Source organism: Peromyscus eremicus, chromosome 10 (assembly GCF_949786415.1).
Source record: "Peromyscus eremicus chromosome 10, PerEre_H2_v1, whole genome shotgun sequence".
NCBI classification, from domain to species: Eukaryota; Metazoa; Chordata; class Mammalia; order Rodentia; family Cricetidae; genus Peromyscus; species Peromyscus eremicus.
The window spans coordinates 96,941,292-96,960,954 of record NC_081426.1 but is presented as its reverse complement, the minus strand read 5'-3'; the positions used below and the strand labels follow the sequence as shown (position 1 = coordinate 96,960,954).

The following is a 19,663-nucleotide window of genomic DNA, read 5'->3' as shown; positions in this document are numbered from 1 at the left end:
ATGTTGAAGACACTTAGCCATAAGGCATCTGCCAAAGAGAGCTGCAGGCAGGGATTGGAACCATCCCCAAAAGACATATGTATATCGCAGGCAGCAAAGCAGGGGGTAAGGGTGCCATCTAAGTACTTTAAAACCGAAGTCCTTGGCACTAGACATGGAGCTATAGTATTTATTGTTTTTCCTCCTGGGTTCAGTCTTACTTAGGTCCAGTATTTTCCCACTACACCCCCATTGCTCCCCTTTGGAAAGGCTAAGGCATATTCTGTGTCCTTGTATGTTGGAACATACATACATATGTGTATATAATGTAGTACTCCTTTTTTATTTTGAGATTGTCTTGAGTTTCAGAAGAGACTACACTGGAGGCAGGTTTTTAAGAATTTATGCCTTCACCCAACTTCCAGCTCACTCTCTCTGCTTTGTGTGTGTGGTTGAAGATTTGTGATCTCTGTTTCCTACTCCCAAGACCATACCTGCTTCTTACTGCTATGCCTTCCTGCCATAATGAACTTTCATCCCTCTGAAACTAAGCCAGAATAAATTCTTCCATAGATGCCTTGGTCATGGTGTATTACCATAGCAATAGAAAAGTAACCAATACAGCCTCCTGAATGAAAACAAGGACATGATTGCTCCAAGGTATGGTTGAGGAGAAGGGTTTTATTGTAGATATGAGGGAGAGTTCAGCCAGAGGCATCTGGAAGTGTCCAAACTGAACTGGGCCATGAGTGAAGGGGATCAAGAGAGGAAAAGGAGATATGGAAGTCAGACCAAGAGAAGAGACAAGGACCAACTATGCCCAGTCATCGGGGTGGGAAGTGACATTATGACATAGACCATTAGGTTTTGTCAACTTGACTCAAGCCAGAGGATCTGTGAACAGGAAACCTCAATTGAGGAATTGTCTCCATCAGATTGGCCTGTAGGCAAGTCTTGGGAGCATTTTCTTGATTAATGATTGATGTGAGGACTTAGACTACTGTGGCTAATGCCATCTCTGGTCAGGTGGAACGGTCTAGAATAAGAGAGCAAGGTGAGCAAGCCATGAAGAGCAACCAGTAAGCTGTTTTCCTCAATAGTTCCTGCCTTGACTGTCTAGAGTATCAAGGGTCTGAAGTCTGTGGTGTATGCCTGAGTACCTACAGGGTTCAAAAGTCAGGATGAGGGACCTGGACAATACTCTGCCTGCACATACTGTGGCTAGGAGGCTGGTGATACCCCCTTCATGATGTACACAGGGACAATGGTCAGTGTACCAAACAATATCTAAAGACCTTTGGAAGCAATTACACCACAGGCAGATGGGATGTTTCTGAGCTGGCTCTTGAATAAGGGTATTGCTCAAGTACTTACACAGTAATGTTCCGGCAAAAGTCTGTGACACTGAAGGGACCAGTAAGATAAATACCATCAACAAGATGAGAGGGCCTGAGATATTACCTACACCACAGAGTATAGGCTGCAGAGTGCTGCTGGACATGGGCCCACAGGAACCTTTGCCAGCACAAACTATCACAATGTTGCTCCAGGGCCTCATATTAATTACTGACCTGAGCCACTTTACAGACACAGAACCTAGAACAAGGAAGGCTAGGTCCCACCTGGAAGAGGGAAGATGAACTCCTACGGTGATTAGATAATAGGTCTGAGTGGCTGCAGTCCTGTTACCTGAAAACTAAGTGGCCTACTGGTCAGTGAAGCTTAGGGACATCTGTCAGCAGACAACATTGGCTTGTACTGAAGACCACCCATTATGCCCCTTTCCAGTTTCCAGGACAGAGTGGGAGACTGAGAGGTCTCCCTCCAGATCCTCATAACCTGCTCCAGGGATATTAAATGTTAGTGGTTTGCTGAAACATGACCATGTCAACACCCACTATATCTGAGGGCTGGCTGCCTGACACATCAGCTTGTCCACTGGAAAGCACTCTTTATCTCATCAAGAGCAGTCTACTTTCTCATAATGGATGTCAGCACACCTCAAGTTTGCCTGGTGACATCACTCTTCCAAAATTAATGCAACCTGCTGGTCATGCTCACTGGGCTTGGTGGGCAAGAAGTTACATGCCCTGGAGGGCTTAGTAAAACATACTTCCAAGAGGTGGAAGACAAGCTCTGAAAAGCTCAAGATCCTCCAGGGAAGCCTGTGGTGATCCCATGGCAGTGGGAAATGTCATATTTTATTTAAAGTGAGGGGTCATTGACAGGCATGGTGGTACATACCCATAATCTCAGTCCTACAGAGGCTGAGATAGAAGGATCAGGATTTCAAGGCCAGCCTAAGGTCCACAAAGGGATAAAAAGCACTACAAAAAGTCATTGTATTTCATTCACTCTGCCCACTTCTAAGAGGCACAGGGCCAGAGGAACTCTCAATTTGGATGTAGCCACGAAGTATATACAAGTATTCCATTCAGACTTATTCCTGGACAGTAGGTAATACTAACTTGGAAAAGCTTGGCAGCAGGCCTAGGCTGCAGCACAAATTTCTGTATGCTGGGCTTCCATGGGTTGCTGGAGAGAAGGAAAATGTGCAGAATGAATTAAGGACACATGTGTCCAGCAGGCCACCTGGAAAGGGATGTAGCTGTGTATTAGCACACTTAATACTGGTACTTAAAGAGAGAGGGTTTTTCCAATGGCCAGAACCAAGGTGATATATCCAGCCAATTTTGAATATTAAATGCACCACCAAGGACTTACATGTTAAACAATTGGTTTCCAGGTAGTGGTTCTGCTTTGGGAGATTCTAGAAACTTTAGGAGCTAGGGCCTAGTTGGACAAAGCAGGTCCGTGAAGAAGTGTTTTTGATGGTTACACTTAATTTTATCCTTATATTGCTTCCTGTTCCCCATGAGGAGAACAGCCTTCCCCTCTACAAGTTACCATCGTCATAATGTTCTGCCCACATGGGGCTAAGCAACGAGGCACCCCAAGTTTACAGCAGTCATGGATGGCTCAAGGGTCCTCAACTACCATTCAAGCCGATAATAGACCTTTGTGTGATCCACAGCATGCTGGCTTAGAAGACAGAATACAAGAATTACAGTTACAGGGTTATGTAGGCTTCCGGCCAGATTTCAAAGGAAGACTTGGGAGGCCAGGTAATATGTGGCAAGACTGGGATAGTTTTATGTCAATTTGTCACAAGCTAGAGTCATTTGGGAAGAGGGAACCTCTCTGAGAAAACACCCTAACAAGATTGACTTATGAGCAATAAGTCTGTGTTGCATTTTCTTAATTAGTGATTGATGTGGGAGGACCCGGGCCATTGTGAGAGGTGCCACCCTTTGGCTGGTGGTCCTGGTGTGTATAAGAACATAGTCTGAGCAAGCCTTGGAGAACAAGCCAGTAAGCACTTCTCTATGACTTCTATATCAGTTCCTGCCTCCAGGTTCCTGCCCTGGCTTCCTTTGATGATAGATTGTAATGTGGAAATGTAAATGAAATAAACTTTTTCCTACCCAAGTTGCTTATGTTCATCATGTTTAATCACAGCATGGAAAACCTAAGACACCAGCCTAGGAGAAAGGTCACAGGGGCTGTAAATGGCAACACCACAAAGATAGAACTGTCTAGCACATTAGAGTTCAAATCACAATAACATGTGCCCCAATTCTGGGAATGTATCTGCAGGATTTAATGTTTGGTCTTGCTTCAATTAAATCCTTCCTTGTCATTTATTTTCCTGTTGAAATGGAGATATTTACCCTGTGCAATTGTATTTCAGATGTACATAACTTTCTTTTTGATATTACAGAATCTCAAGCTAAGAGTTTGTCTCGAGTCTCAGAAAAGGGACAGAATTTAGACTGTGTGTGCATAGTGTGATCTGTGGTGTGTTTGAGGGGTAGGTGTGTATTTGTGTATATGAGGTGTGTGTGTGTGTGTGTGTGTGTGTGTGTGTGTGTGTGTGTGTGTAGACCAAAGGTCAATATTGAGTATCTTCTCTATAGTTCTCTACTTGATTTTTCTGAAACAGGATTTCTTACTGAACCTGGAGCTTGCAGTCTTGCAGTTCCAGGTAGACTGGATGGCCAGTGAGCCTGGCCTGTGTCTGTCCTTCCCCCCAACACTAGGGCTACAGACACACATCACCATGCCCAGCCTTTACATGAGTAATCTGTAAACTCTGAATAGATGTCTGCACTCTGGTCCTCACGCCTGCACAGCAAGCACTGTACCCACTGAGCGTCCTCCCAACTCCAGATTTAAACTTTGAACAGCTGGGAAGAAGGAGAAAGGCAGGCAAAGGTTACTCCAGCTGGGCCCTCTGTAGTGTTCATCCACAAAGCAGACCCCAAGACTGAGGTAGAGAAAGATACTTTCAAAGAAAATGGGGAAACAACAAAAGGAGCTGATAGTCAACTAACTAGCTAATGGCAGTCTAGCTCAACTTGGCTGACCCCATTCACCAGTCAGCACAGGCTCACCAGTCACTAGGAGCCAGTGGCTCTTATAAGGCAGAGAGATCCACGTAAGTCACAGGGTCTGAGAAGGGGCCTGGCCGGGCCCAGTAGTCCAATGCTCGTACTCGATAGGAGCCAGAGACCACAGCTGTGTCTGCAGACACAAAACCACATATTTTCTGAAGTTCCCAAAACCCCAGACCCACCCCACACCATATTATACTGAGGTCCATTTGGGCGCACCTGGGCTGAACACAAAGAGGTTAAAAGTAGATGGCTTCCTGCTGATTGGAGTATACACCTCACCCTTCTGGGAGAACTGGATCTCATATGTCCACAGGCACCTGGAGAGGGCTGGATCAGTACTGAATCTGGGACCAGCTGGCCTGGATGGGCGGGATAGGGGGGACCCACAACTCTATACTCTTCAGCTCCCTTCCTGGCACCTCTAGGGTCCCTGGGTACTCTCAAAATTATGACAGGCCACAGTGAGGGGAGAGCACTGGACACTACCACTGTAGGTGATTTCCAACTCAGACACAAGTGGATCTGTGCAGGTGTTGTGCAGTGTGTATAGAGCACAGAGGCACATGGCAATGAAGGAGGGAGGTGAGTGACTACAAGGGTAATGACATAGAGAAGGATAACCACCCCCACTCACGCACTTGGAGCCCACGTGCTCGTCCGACCAGACCAGAACCAACTGCCCACGTGTTAGGGGCAGTGCACGCAGCCGGCTAACCTGTGAGGAGGGAGTAGCTGTGAAGGGGTAAGCGAGGCAGCCTCACAGGTAGGGTGGGAAGCTGCCACTTGCCTGCCCTGGTGGCTTCAAGGGGCGTGTGCAGACATGCACCAGCAGAAGTGATGGCAAAGAAAGCTTCCGGTGTAGAGTCAGGCTGCCTCCAGCAGGGAAGGGACGTGGTGCCTCAACCACTGGGTCCTGGGGACAAGGGAGGGGCATGTGGTTGGCAACTCTCTACAGTAACTAAGTAATTAAGGAACCCCTTCTCCCTCCCTACTTGCCCACAAACCTCCACCATGCGCATATGTCGGAATTGCTCTGCAGAGGGGAAGACTGGCTGGCCCATGTGCTGCCACTCACTGTAGGGGCTGCACAGTTGATTGTCTAGGTAGCGTACTACGTAGACAAGCCCTGTGGACCCAGACACCATGGTTTATCTCCCTTGTCCCACCCCTGCTGGGTTCCCAACTTCCTTCAGAACCCCACTCACCCAAGCCAGGGGGTACCCCATGAAGGTGAAGCATCACAGGGATACTGTAGTTGAAGTGTTCATGGGTGTCATCACTAGTGTAGATCAGGACTGTGGTACGCCAGGCCTCTGAGGAGACTTCAGGGCGATGGGTGCTGGCCAGGACACCCACTGTGTGATTGCTGTCCAACACAGCCCCAGCCTGTGACACTTCCGCCCAGAGTTGTTCTCCATCTACAGGACAGGCAGAGGACTGGGGCTGTTGGCTCCCTCATACCCAGCACCTGGCTTCCTACCCTAATGCCTGGCTCCCACCATTTGCATACTGAGAGGTCCTGCCATACTGTTCAGCCCACAGAATGAGAGGAGGGAATAAGGTGGAGATTTGGAAAACAAGCCTAAGAAACCCACCCAGCAGCTGGAGGAAATATGCTTGTCCCTGCCCAGCATTTCCATGTTCTCTCAACCCAGGTCCTTCTATGCTGGTCCTCACTCAGGACATGCCAGGCTATCATGGTATTTTCACTTTGACCCAGCATATGCAGAAGCTGGGTCATTACTCACCCAGCAGGGCCATCAGCCCCATGACTGTGAGGACTGGCTTTCTCAGAAGCTGCACATGGGGTGGGCAAGTATTGTTGACCTGGAAGCGGGCAGTAAGTGTGCGCTGGGAGAAAGGGTGTGGGTGGTAGCTCAGGAAGGCATTGTCGTTGCTCAGGAGCACATAGCGAATGGAGGAACTGCTATTGGCAAACAGCAGATTCTGGTGCTGTGCAATGACCTGTGGACATCAGAGCAGTTGGGACCTGTACCTCTGGCCACCCATACTGTTCCCACCCCCACCAGAGGAAGTCTTCCTGAGTCTGGATGAGGCCAGATGGCAAGAACCCACCTTCACCACCAAGGCTGCATAAATCACATCGGCTCTCCAAGGTTGTGGCAGTGACCAGCCCACCAGAGGGTCTGCCTCGTCATTGTAAATAGGGGTGTCCTTGAACTCAGGGAAGAGCTGCTGGATCTGCTCCACAACTGCCACCTCCTGCTCCAGGATGGAGATGGAGCTGCCTGCGCCCTGCAGTCAGCATATACCTCAGTGCAGGCTCAGCTCAAAGCAGGCAGGTAGGGGTGGGAGAATAACATACCTTCTTGTGCAGGGAGATATAATCCAGACGCACGCCCACCTCACCAGTGAAGAAGTTGGTTCCACTGGCACAGTGACGCAGAAGGCTCCAGCACAGTGGTGACCTTGGCAGGGGGTGGAATGAATCCCCAGGGCCACCCAGCCTCAACATGGGGCTAGCAATGCGCAGCCCCTCAGAGCAGGCATCATAGTAATTCAGGAAGCCTAGGGCAAAAGGGTCTTGAAGGTCTGGGGTTGTCATGCTTCCCTCTCATGCAGCCCACCCAACCGGACCTGGAAAAAATGCTGCCCACCTTGTGCAGTCATGGACACATTGTCAAAGTCATGGTGGTCTGGCTCATTCCAAGTCTCGAAGTTCCACTTGGAAACATGTGTCAGCCCATACCTACCTGCAGAGAGTCTCTGCTGTTACACAATGGAAGTTCTACCTTCAGGTCTGGGGATGGAGCCTATCTGGTGTCTCCTAGGGATTGGGCCCCATGGGTGGGGTTCCACTGATAGGGGTTATCTGGCTCCAAGTAAGTACCCTACCCCTATCAGATGAATCCCTCACCCATAAGGCATCTCTGGCTGGGGTATAGGGATGTCTATGGCAAAGAAGACCAGGAGGTGGCCTGGGTGATCAGGGAAGAGAGCCTCCCCAGGACAGCCCACTGTAGCCCCCAGGATTTCCCCCTTCTATGCACCAATATATCTTCTGGCCAACAGAGAAACCAAGTCCCTCCATTCGAACACCTGCTGCTTGTCCTCAAAGTCTGTGAAATGCCCAGAAGGACTGCCCATCAGCTCAAATCCTGAAACACAAAGGGGTAGCTGCCCCACTACCCAACACACCAAGCCCAGCTGGGCTACACCTCAACAGCACCTCAGTCTGTGCTGAGATACACTACCTACCAGGACATAGAACAGCAGGTGGTGGGAGAAAGTAGAACCACTACTCACCAGGGAGGAGCTGGTTCTCCATGAGGAGGTCCAGGAATGCATCCAAGTGGGTGAAGTTGTATATCAGTCCCTGCCCAGATGACTTCCTGTGAAGGGAAGGTCAGTGCTGGAGAGCAGCAGTATTTCTCTACACTCTAGATTGGAACTAGGGCCACATTTAAGCATGTGGGTGCCTCAAGTTCCCGGGGAGATCTAGGCTTTCTAATGGGCTTTCTCTTTGGAAAAGACCATCATTGTGGAAGTCTGTCACAGTGTACAAGTCTGTAAACACTATGTACAAGTATGTGCACATAAAACCCCACACTAAGCCTTAAAGACACTGAAAACGGTACTATGGAAGCTTCTGTCACTAACAGTGGAATGTGAATGAGTATGGGTGTGTGCATGAAACCTTTAAAGAGATTCAAGTCAGGCTCAGGTCAGTCACCACACTGAGGTAAGAGGGACAAGCAAGTCATATAGGAAAGGTACAAGACAGGGATGGGGTGGGGAGGTGATGAGGCATCTTAAAGACAGCTGACATGGAACAGGGTATGGGACAGAAGTCGAGCAGAAGTTAGTAGGCACTACCCTCATTCTATACATTCTCAGAGACCAAAGCTCCAAATCTGACCCATCAGTCCCTTTCCCTCTCTCCATACTGAGAAACAAATGGATGGACAAGAAAAGAAGATGGAGGACTTCCTCAATTCCACACAGGGCCTTTTTCATAGGGTTCAGTTTCTGAGAGGAAAAGAGTCATTAGACAATTGCCTGGACCTTTATTAAAACATCACAAGTTTGGAAAAGGGGAATGTCAGAGTGAAAGGAGAAGATGATCGGGGAGAGGAAACCACTCCAAAGGGGTAACATCAAAGGCCTGCCAAGTGGTGGCATAAACCAGTGATGAGACTATCCAGGGAACAGACAGGTACAAAGGCCCTTAAACAGGAGCAAGCTAAGGGTGGTCAGGCAGGAGAAAGGCAGCTAGCTGGCTTAGAGCAGAATGAAGGTACAGAGACGTGAGTGGGGTTACACAGGGACTTGTGACCACATGAATACGGGACATGATTCAGGCCACATGACTCAGAGCCAAACAGGAGACCTGTAAGGTGGTGATCAGAGCAAAGCCACTACATTCTGGAAGAATCTTGGTAGTGGTTAACTGAGGTGAAAGCAGGAGACATCAATGGGCATGAAGGAAGAGATGCCATGACAGCGTCTACTGTCAGATCTGAGATGAGCTATGAGCAATGTACAGGACAACTGCATGAATTTCAGGACGCTGATGCTTGGGGCTGTCTCTGGCTTACAATTCTGGGGAAGGGGTGAAGAGCAGGCCTGAGGGCTGAATCTGCAACTGACACTGGTTGAAGGCACCAGCTAACAAGTACAGTCTCAGTCCTGCAGGTTCTGAGAGCTTGCTAAAAACAAGTAGCTCCAGAAGATATGTAAGACAGCTTCTGGGTTTGTCTGGAGTGGGATGGCAGGTCAGAGACAGTCTCCACACTAGGTGGTAGAACCACCTCAACAAGAAGCAGCAGTTCTAGCCACATCAATCCCTCACCCTATATGGTCACATTGATACTGCCCCCAAGTTCAGGTCCTGCTTCTCCTAGCCTGCCCTCTGTGCTTTTGGACTGGAGCCTCTGCCTAAAGCTACAAAACAGACCTGCTTGGCTTCCCACCCAACGGTCAAAAACAGTTGCAAATAAATAAAGCCAAACAAGCACTTGGATAAAGATTAAATGCTTGTTCCAAAGTCCCAAGTTGTTGGGGTTGGTCAGAAGCTGTCACCAGCTCCCTGTCTTCACAAACCAAGCAGAGTACACAATTCATGGAGCAGGCCTCAGCAAAAGGGCTATTCCTGGGCCAGTCTTTCACATCAGAGATGTCCCAAGACTGCAACCCTGTAAGGACCTGATTGTTTGCCTGTCACTCCTGTCAGCCTCTATAGCTAGACCATTGAGATACCTCCAGGGCCTTCACTGCGAATTAGTTCCTTTCTGCTGCCTTGGAAGGTGGTGTTGCTAAAGAATCCTAAACAGGGGAGGGGGTAAGTCAGTGAGGTGAAGTGTAGGGAAGTCTGCCATTCCCTGCAGAGTGGCCTGAGCCATAGCCCAGCTGAGCTGCGGCAGGGAAAGATGCAGCCACACTAGCAAGGCCACACTAGGGCCTTTTCACTCTATCCCGCAGCGATCGCACTGCTCTAGGCCTCCCGCTAGAGGCGGAGCGCGTGCGCTTAGAGGATGAGGCCGCAGCGGCTGGTGAGTGCCTGGGTGAGCGCGGGTGAACCTGAGCGGGCGGGGAGGCGGAACGCGCCTGCAGAGGAGTGCAGCAGTACCCGGCAGCACCCGGCAGCACCAGTGCCGATGCACGCAGCAGGCTTGGGAGGTCTATGGCGGCGAAGAGAACACGGTCTGTTGACACCGCCGACTATGCAGGATGGGGGTGGTGCGTGGAGCGCGGAAACGGTATCTCTCGGGAGAACCTGCTGAAGCCCCAGGAAGGTGCGCACCCGGACTAATTTTGGGGAAGAAATTCTGATCTGGTCCTGGAGCCTGTCTAGCCCATCATTTTCCACTGTTGGACAGGGTATAATATTTTCTTCCAAAATAAAATGTATTCAAGATATAAATGGTGGATTTAGAGATAAAAGAAGGAAATCACTGAGCCGCATAGGACCAAACAGCCCTATCGGCCCCACACCCCTGCCCTATATGTGTCCAGTAGCAAGCCAAGAAGCCCGAAGTTCAATGGCACATTAGGGTGGGACAGTGGGCCTGGTCACACCAATTGCAGCACCACCCTGAGTGCACAGAGCTGTAGAGGCAGAAGAATGAGTGGGGCAGGGGACTCATGGCAAGTCATGGAAGACATGACTTCATCTACATTTCAATTGGCTGTGGGCACTGGCCGGGCGGGGTGGGGATGGAGGATGGGGGATGTGTGATGTAAGGCTTAATCCCTCCTACCCAGGGCGGTGGAGAAGGGAGGGACCATTCCGACTCGGTTTTCTTTGCTTCGAAGGGAAGTTGAATACTCTCACCCTCTCCTTCACCCCAGCACCTCTGTGTTTACAGATCCATCCATTCCACAACTTCAGCTCTGCCCTTCTCGAAGATGTAGCAACAATACATTCCCCAGAGGCCTCTCTGTGGTAGCTGTCCCCACCACCACTAGAGGAGCCTTTTATCTGACAAAAGAGGGGCTGCTCTGACTAGCCCCGCCACACCCACTGGGGAACTGCTCCTGTAAACCACATTTCCCAACTGCTGTGCAAACAGTGGCTCAGGGCTTGTTGTAAGGGAAAAAGGAAGCCCAGCCCTACAAAGGTAGGGCACAGTAAGTTAAGACCCTGGGGCACTAAATAGGTTCTTCCAGGAACAGCAGACCTACTTGGAGGGGTAGGACAGCATCCAGTGGGGAGCCAGAGAGCAAAGGTAGAGGAATACCTAACCCACAGAGCATCCAGCCCTGCCTAGTCTTACAGTCAGGCTTCCTGCTCTGGCCATTCTACCCACATTCCAGTTTCATTTCACCCACAAAGTGGTGGTCAGACCCATGGCTGCCAGGAACTGGACAAGGCTTGCAGATGTCCCAAAGGACTGTCCAACCTGTGAACTGGAAGGGACTCTGAATTATTATCTCCTGACCTGGAGGAATGGCGCCTCAGGGTCCCAGCTGGTTCTGCAAGACAACTGTTGATCCTAAGCCCCTTCCCAAGACCCTTGGGGATAAGAGGAGCAAAGCGTATAGCTTCACTTTGCCCAGTCCCAGGGCAAACTGCCCACTGTGCTTGGGCCTGTGGAGACAACAGACCAGCCTAGCTGGGCCTTCTAGCAATAATGAAGGGGACGGGATGGAAGAGTACCCAGAATACAGCAGCCCACAGAAAAGATCAAGGCCTGTTAGCACAAAACTACTTACTCTCAACGTACAATGTGAGAGACTCATTGCTCACTACAAGAAGTGGACCTGAGATTCTGACCAGCCTTACAGAACTTGGAGGCATACGTCAAGTCTGAGGGCACGGATTAATTATGCTAATATTAAGGGGCCATTTATCTCTAGGCAATCCTTACAAGGAAAGTCCTATGTCCTACAGAGGTACATGGGGGCCAAGTACCTGACCATGATCACTGGTGGTCAGTACCAGGGAGGAGAGGAAAAGAAGTGGGGCAGGATCTGAGGCCAATCCAGGATTGAACACACCTATCTTGATGCTGACAGTCCTTGGGCTGTGCACAACACAGGCATGTGTTCACTCACACAAGTATGTGCACACACAGCAGTAGCCTTATGCATATACTGCACACAGGGACATGGAACAAAGTCTGAGCTTCAGCTTGCTCCAGCTAGCACAGGCTCCATGAAGGTGGAGAGAAGATAACCAGCATCTGGATAGGTGGAGTCAGCTGTACATGACCCCAGAACCTCATAGCTAAAGTGTTCCACTCAGCTCCTCTGGGGCCTCACACTCAAGCACCTCAGCCACTCCTGTCCCCACCTCCTCTTCCTCCTGACATTACAGAAGCTGTTGCACCTGGAGCACCCACCCCTCTGCAAAGGGGAGTTTATCAGAGGCCCACATAACCATAATTATTTGTGAGCCTCTGATTATAGTACAACTCGCTGGATTAGCTCACCCAATTAGCTGCTCAAGTAACACTCATTTGACGGGGGAAACCCATGACTCAGCTATTTTGGGGGTAAATAATTTAACAGCGAGCCCAGTGGAGTATTCCCACAGATCAGTCTCAGAGGTGCCTGCCAACCTTGTTCTCCACCTGTTAACAGAAGCGAGAGTGACTGGAGGTTCAGCCCACGGCAGCCCCTGGATATTGTAAAGCCTACAGAGCCGGCCAACTGTCTCAGGTAAGAACTGTCCTTGTACCCATACAACAGGCCCCAGGAGATGTGGTTTACTGGGCAGAGACAGGAACCTAGACTGCCATTTCTCTGGGGATTGCTCAGATACAAGGAAGATGACACTTAACAGTCCTTCCTCCACACACATGAGCCCCCAAAGACTTGGGGTGAGCCTCAGACCGCTCAGTTTCACTTGTGTATCATTGTTCTCATAATCTTTCTCAAGAGCTAGGATGCCTGATAGACCACCACCCTAGCAGGGAAGCTGCTGTTTCAATACCCAAGCCAGGCACAATGGGCTCCAACAGTCACCACTGTGTCCTGAGTCCCATGAGAACAGAGAGTGTTTGATTAATATTACAAATAAGTACTTTGGAATCTGTAAACAGGACCCAAGGTCATCATGTGGTCAGCATGGCCTGAGACTCTTCAGTACCAAGGCAAGGTCAGAAGGGGCCAGAACAGCTAGGCCAAAGGTGGACATCTGTGGAGCAGTGTGCTTGTTCAATATAGTTGAGCCTCTGGGAAGAGGCTCAGCACTCGGAGCAAGGAGCACACTGGTTCCAGAGCACACTGGTCCCTGGTGAGGCACTCTCTAAACTCATGGGGAAGGGTGTCACAGACCAAGGGCCTCAGCACACACAATATGCAAGGCCTTCTGCCAACCTCCAGGTCCATGGTATTCACAGGAGAACAGATGAGAACAGATGATGGCTTGGGAGAACTCATGTGGAAATGGGGTGACTGGCAAAGCCCCTTGCCATCTAGATAGATGGGGAGTGGCTGGAGCTCAGTCAAACATGCATCTGTCTCTGTTGTCACTGGCTTGGGCATATGTGGGTCTAGTCCAGCCCTTGTCTTGGGTGGGTGATCTTCAGAATGCTTTAAGTGGACTTCACAGAGGAGCTGAACTAGACAAACACAGAGCACAACTGGGGGTGAGGCTGGGTAGAATGGCTCCCTGTCATAAGCACCTCTCACCATAAAACTAGCTTTTGGTGCTCAAGGCCTTACATCCATCCACACAGAAGAACACGTGCTTAATGGAAGAACAATCTCTGATGTCTGGTGTCTGTGTTTGGGTGGACAAACACTCACTGTGAAGCTGGGTCCTGGGCTCCTAACCATGCCCATTCTCCCTTGCAGATTGGCCAAAGTGCCTGGTCTGACAGGATGGATGCTTCTCCTGAGCCCCAACAGAAGGATGGGACTCTGGTGCTGGTCCGACGGCAACCCCCTGTGTCCCAGGGCTTGCTGGAAACACTGAAGGCCAGGCTGAAGCAGAGCTGTACCTGCAGTATCCCATGTGCTCAGGCTTTGGTGCAGAATCTGTTTCCTGCCATACACTGGCTGCGTCAGTACCGCCCAAAAGAGTACTTGGCAGGTGATGTTATGTCTGGGTTGGTCATTGGCATAATCCTGGTGCCACAGGCCATAGCCTACTCACTGCTGGCTGGGCTGCAGCCCATCTATAGCCTCTATACTTCCTTCTTTGCCAACCTTATCTACTTCCTCATGGGCACCTCACGCCATGTTAATGTGGGCATCTTCAGCCTGCTGTGCCTCATGGTAGGTCAGGTGGTGGACCGAGAACTCCAGTTCGCTGGTTTTGACCCCTCCCAGGATTCCCTGGGGCATAGGGACAATGGCACCGCCCTCAACAACTCAACTACAACACTGGTGCTTGGGCTGCAGGACTGTGGACGGGACTGCCATGCCATTCGAATCGCCACCGCTCTCACTCTGGTGACAGGACTTTATCAGGTAAGGAGTTAGCTGTCTAGCAAGAGGGCTGGCTGACTCAGTTTCTTAGAGCACCGGAAGGTGGTTGCCACTACCACCAGGAAAAGCCTGGAAGCATGTGGAGGAAGAATTCTTCAGGTTCAGAGAGAAAACAGCACAGCAAGGGCAAGGTGGGGCCCAGGCCTAGATACCAGAGGGACTTAAGTCACAGAATGGAGGGATATGTGGGGCTGGCCGGGCCAGCTGTGGTCTGAGAAGGGCCACTGGGCCAAATATGGCCATGGCTCAGATGAGCTAGACTATCTTGGCTTCCTGACCCAGGCAGGACCTAGGCATTCCCCTGGCCTCCCCACACCTAGACCTTTTCTGCTGACCTTGTCTTCTCTGTTCCTCCTGTCTGTTCCATGGCTGCCCAGGAGGGAACTGGGTGGAAGGAGCTGTGTGCTGCATACAAGGCACAGGGGAAGGGCCTGCCTCCTTATGCCTGCAGCCCTGATTCTGAAATAAAACCAATTTCTGCATGTGTGAGAGTGTGAGAAGTGAACATCCACAGCCAACTGCAACATCCATGTGCCCCTGTGTCTTCTGTCCCGTTATGCATGTGGAAACAGCAGGAGTCCATTCAGGGGAGTAAGCAAGGGTAGACACCAGGCTCTGTGCTGTAACCCCTTGGGTTATACTGATGCTAGCTCCTGCCTCATGGCCTACCAAACTGACTATACTCCATTTACAGGTTCTCATGGGTGTCCTCCGGCTAGGCTTTGTGTCTACCTACCTCTCACAACCACTGCTCGACGGTTTTGCTATGGGAGCCTCTGTGACCATCTTGACTTCTCAAGCTAAACACCTGCTGGGTGTGCGGATCCCTCGGCACCAGGGCCCAGGCATGGTGGTCCGCACATGGCTGAGCTTGCTGCAGAGTGTGGGACAGGCCAATATGTGTGACATGATCACCAGTGCCGTGTGCCTAGGAGTGCTAATCGCAGCTAAGGAGCTCTCAGACCGCTACCGACACTACCTGAAGGTGCCAGTACCCACAGAGCTGCTAGTCATTGTGGTAGCCACACTTGTGTCGCACTTTGGACAGCTCCATACTCGGTTCGGCTCGAGTGTGGCTGGCAACATTCCCACTGGTTTTGTAGCCCCACAGGTACCAGACCCTAAGATAATGTGGCGTGTGTCCCTGGATGCTATGTCCCTAGCCCTTGTGGGCTCAGCCTTCTCCATCTCGTTGGCAGAGATGTTTGCTCGTAGCCACGGCTACTCTGTTCAAGCCAACCAAGAGCTGCTAGCTGTGGGCTGCTGCAACGTGCTGCCTGCCTTCTTCCACTGTTTTGCCACTAGTGCTGCTCTGTCCAAAACCCTGGTGAAGATAGCCACTGGCTGCCAGACCCAGCTGTCCAGTGTGGTCAGTGCTGCTGTGGTGCTGCTGGTGCTGCTGGTACTAGCTCCACTGTTTCGTGATCTACAGCGGTGTGTGCTGGCGTGTATCATTGTTGTCAGCCTGCGAGGGGCACTGCGAAAAGTGAAGGACCTCCCACAGCTTTGGTGGCTAAGCCCTGCTGATGCACTAGTCTGGGTGGCTACTGCAGCCACCTGTGTGCTGGTCAGCACCGAGGCTGGACTGTTAGCTGGGCTGTTCTTCTCACTGCTCAGCCTGGCAATCCGCACACAGCGTCCACGGGCTGCCCTTCTCGCTCGAATTGGAGACTCAACCTTCTATGAGGATGCTTCTGAGTTCGAAGGCCTCCTGCCCCCACCTGAAGTGCGAGTGTTCCGTTTCACAGGCCCACTATACTATGCCAACAAGGACTTCTTCTTGCGGTCACTCTATAGCCTCACAGGGCTGGACGCAGGGCACTCAGCCACCAGGAAGGAGAAGGGCCCAGAGGTGGGTGTCAGTGACAGAAATCTTGTTGACGGCAAGGATATGGGTTCAGTGAGCAGTGGGGCTGGGCTGGTGGTACCCCTGGCATTTGGTTTCCACACAGTGGTCATTGACTGTGCACCACTGCTGTTTCTGGATGTGGCTGGCATGGCCACACTGAAGGACCTGCACAGAGACTACAGAGCCCTGGACATCACCCTGCTTCTGGCCTGCTGCAGTCCCTCAGTGAGGGACACACTGAGGAAAGGCGGTTTCCTTGGAGAAGACCAGGGAGCTGAGGATGAGCTGCTGTTCCCCAGTGTACACAGTGCCGTGGAGGCTGCACGTGCCCGCCATGAGGAGCTGGTGGCTGCTGACTCTGCTTTCTAGCAGGACTAAGACCCATGTCCACAAGCCAGTACTGAGCTCCTTTGTAGGAGTGATATGAAGGATGGAGTCATTAGAGAGATGTACCCTTGGACCATCTCTGCCCTCGAAAAGCCAGGGAACTCCAACTAGGAAAGGGAACACATTCATTCCAAACATTCAGTGATTGAGACCTTCTACCTGAGACCACTGCTGCCCCCTGGTGCCTATTCAACCCTGGTAGCTGCACCCACACATCTGATCCCTCAGCCAAGGAAGTGCCCAGTTTGATATTCTGTTACCATCTTATCTGAAAAAAAGTCCTGCAAATTATGTGGCCTCCAAGATGCCAAAAGGACACTTTCTCTCCCCCTGCACCACCAGATATGAGCTGAACATATGGCCCAGCGGCAAGGGTCTGAATTTCTGAAAGGCCTTCTCATGCCTGGTGCTCATCTTGGTTGGGCCCTTGCAAAGGCAGTCACATGCTCCAGAACAGATGGCCCAGTTCACTGTCTAAGATGATGTGACTGATATAACCCCAACCTGACCTTCAAGTATGATGTCTCTACACAGCTTATACTAGTGACCACAACGGACACATGTATGGTACAGAGCCAGGCACGGTATACACCAACCCCATTCTGTACTTCTAAGAAACCCTTAGAAGGAAACCACCTGTGCTCTGTCCAGGGGCTGCCCTTGGCATAGCCAAGCAGACCTTCCCTTCGTGTTCTGCCCAACAGGATGCTCTAACAGGCAGTGCAGTCCCGGCCCTGTGCCCTACCATGATGCTTCCCAACCAACAGCCCAGCACTGTGCTCCACAGCTGGCCCTGACAAGGTCAGATCCACCACCTCAGCATCTCTGTAAGACAGGCTCTGACCAGTAGCTCCCAGGGCACCCACCTCGGCATCACCCACCTGGCTGTGATGAGATCCAGCAGCCAATGTATCCGGACCTGCTCGATGCCACTGTGAGGTACGGCACCTATGTAGGCAAGGTTCAGTTGCTGGTCCCAACTAAGGTCGTACTGGTCAGCCTGGTCGTGAGGCAGTGGGGGGCTGGGGACAGGACAAAGAAGTAAAGTGTTTGTCCTAAGCAGGGGCCTGCAGCAGACCAGGTTCTATACATTTAGCACCTGACTGCCAGGCCTTTGCAGAGGAACAGTGTGTGTCTCCACATTGTATGATAAAGTAGCCCTTTCACCAGAAATTTTCTAGTCTTGTCTCTGGGAGGTGGGTTCCCATAGGACACAGTACCATATTCTAATAGGACATCTGCCTGCCATAGAAGAGGATCTGTAAATTCCTAGAAAGACTTGGAGGCAGTCAGAAACCAGGTCTGGTCCAACACTCGAGGTCAGGTCTTAGTACTTTGGGAGAGTCCTAGGTTCTGCCAAAGTACCAATCATGAGCCTATAGTCGGAGTACCATGCTCTTGATCCCTGGGGACCATTTAGGGAGGCTCTGGCACTCGGGAAACCCACTAAAGTGGAAAACACACGCCACACCCCGAAGGAAGAAGTTTGATCTTCACTCCTGAGTGTCCAAGAATGATGGGCAGAGAGCCCAAAGGTCTGATGAGAGAAACCCAGAGAATGGAGCAAGAGGCTTTCCTGGACTTGGCAAGTGCATGCAGTGGGCCTCACCAGAAGCCGGTGCTCCTCCAAAAGTGCAACAGAGGCCTCAGCGGGCGGGCTGCGTCCACACGAACCAGGTATGGGGTCTCAGCCACAGCCAAGGGCGCAGCCAAGAACACAGCTAGAAATGCCAGCGTAGCGGAGGTGGGACGCGGGGAGCGCATGACTAAGGTAACCTGGAGCTCCCGATCTGCAAGCCTTTAGGTCTCGTTCTTAGTAGTTCCGCCTCCGGGTAGCGCCCCACGTGACCGCTCGCCCGGCTAGGGCAGGACAGAACCCAGCGCGCGCCGCCTCTTCCCGTGGCGAGTACCGCCCAGGCTGCTGCATCTCAGAAGCTCCAAACGCCGAACGAACACTGGCAGTGCTTGGGAGAACACTGGCCTTGGGTGTCTCAGTGAGGCCGTTATTCTTGGCGATGCCCGCAAAGATCTCTCGGGAGGCCTACACGAGGTCTGAAAAGCAAATCAGACACTACTGCCTCTGGAGGAGTGGAGGTGAAGAGCTGTACCAGAAGATGGCGCTGCGGGACTGCTCCAAGGATTGGGTTTGCGGAGAAAATAAAGAGTACTCCAGAGCTTTGGCAATGAGAATCTATTCCTTTTCCTGAAACGGGGCTGCTGTAGGACAAACAAGCGTGTGGTCAAAGACGCTTCAGAAGCCAAGTGGCCACTTGTAGTGGACAGCCAAAGGTCAATCCTGGATGTCTGTGAAAGGCAGGGTCAATAGTGCAAGTCTTTAAGATTTGAATGGTGCACACACGCTGAGTAGGATATTAGCAACAGTGGAAGAAAATCAACTAGTCTCTAAAGACTCCAATTCCTGGCAGTCTTGGTAGCACATGCCTTTAACTTCTGGGGTTCCCTCAACAATAAAAGCAATCAAGTTTCACGACCCCGTAAAACAACCCTTTCTCGTGCAGTCTTCCCCGACACCAACAGGAGACCTTCCCTGGAGTCAAACAACTGGTGTTGATAGTCGCTTAGGTCGATGACTTGAAGTCTTAGGTCCTCAGGACAGTTGGTAAAGGGAAGGTTTCTAGGTAGAGAAATGAAAGTTCTTATGTCATAACCTATTCAAGGATCAGAAAGTCAGGAGACCAGGTGGCATTTCTGCAATGACTGAAATTCAAAGCTCAGTGTCCATAGGCAACCTCTGGATACTACCTGGTAGGGTATTCTGTTCTGTATGAAGATATAGAAGCTGTACTTTTGATCTTGAGTTAGTGGGTTTATTAAGCACATAGCAAAAGTGAAATAGTAAATATCAAGTAGTGAATAGAAGCAGCAGACAGCAAAGCATCAATGTTGGGCACTCACCAACACCCAACAGAAATGACTGGGATAGCCTGAGCTACATAGTAAGATGCTCCAAAGGGGGAAAAAAAAAGACAAGGTGGGGTGAAGGAGGCAAGGATAAAACAATCACACAAAAATGTTCTAGAAACAATATAGAGATGGTAAATACCCCAGAGACAACTGCGAAAATAGTGAG

The 19,663-nt window shown here is 50.8% G+C and overlaps 2 protein-coding genes across 2 annotated transcripts; one reads left to right on the top strand and one right to left on the bottom strand.

Annotated features, from left to right (window-relative positions):
- Positions 1-640: 640 nt before the first annotated feature.
- Idua (alpha-L-iduronidase) lies at positions 641-18,391 on the bottom strand. The gene is made up of 13 exons (XM_059274977.1): positions 18,182-18,391; positions 17,454-17,594; positions 7,704-7,789; positions 7,448-7,555; positions 7,055-7,150; positions 6,763-6,965; positions 6,513-6,692; positions 6,185-6,401; positions 5,642-5,854; positions 5,441-5,562; positions 5,075-5,349; positions 4,653-4,753; positions 641-4,563 (listed from the first exon to the last, which is right to left on the bottom strand). The coding sequence occupies exons 1-11, from the start codon at positions 18,334-18,336 to the stop codon at positions 5,194-5,196; spliced, it is 1,677 nt and encodes a 558-aa protein (XP_059130960.1). The 5' UTR covers positions 18,337-18,391; the 3' UTR covers positions 641-4,563; positions 4,653-4,753; positions 5,075-5,193.
- Slc26a1 (solute carrier family 26 member 1) lies at positions 13,231-16,649 on the top strand. The gene is made up of 3 exons (XM_059274976.1): positions 13,231-13,255; positions 13,705-14,318; positions 15,031-16,649. The coding sequence occupies exons 1-3, from the start codon at positions 13,231-13,233 to the stop codon at positions 16,552-16,554; spliced, it is 2,163 nt and encodes a 720-aa protein (XP_059130959.1). The 3' UTR covers positions 16,555-16,649.
- Positions 18,392-19,663: the final 1,272 nt, after the last annotated feature.

Coding starts and splice junctions, on each gene's coding strand:
- Idua (XM_059274977.1), bottom strand. CDS start 18,336: ATGCGCTCCCCGCGTCCCACCTCCGCTACGCTGGCATTTCTAGCTGTG. Junction 7,790..17,453: donor CTGGATCTCATCACAGCCAG/GTGGGTGATGCC, acceptor TTCCCTTCACAG/GAAGTCATCTGGGCAGGGAC. Junction 5,855..6,184: donor GGGGCTGATGGCCCTGCTGG/GTGAGTAATGAC, acceptor CCTGTCCTGTAG/ATGGAGAACAACTCTGGGCG.
- Slc26a1 (XM_059274976.1), top strand. CDS start 13,231: ATGGTATTCACAGGAGAACAGATGA. Junction 13,256..13,704: donor ATTCACAGGAGAACAGATGA/GAACAGATGATG, acceptor CCTTGCAGATTG/GCCAAAGTGCCTGGTCTGAC. Junction 14,319..15,030: donor TGGTGACAGGACTTTATCAG/GTAAGGAGTTAG, acceptor CTCCATTTACAG/GTTCTCATGGGTGTCCTCCG.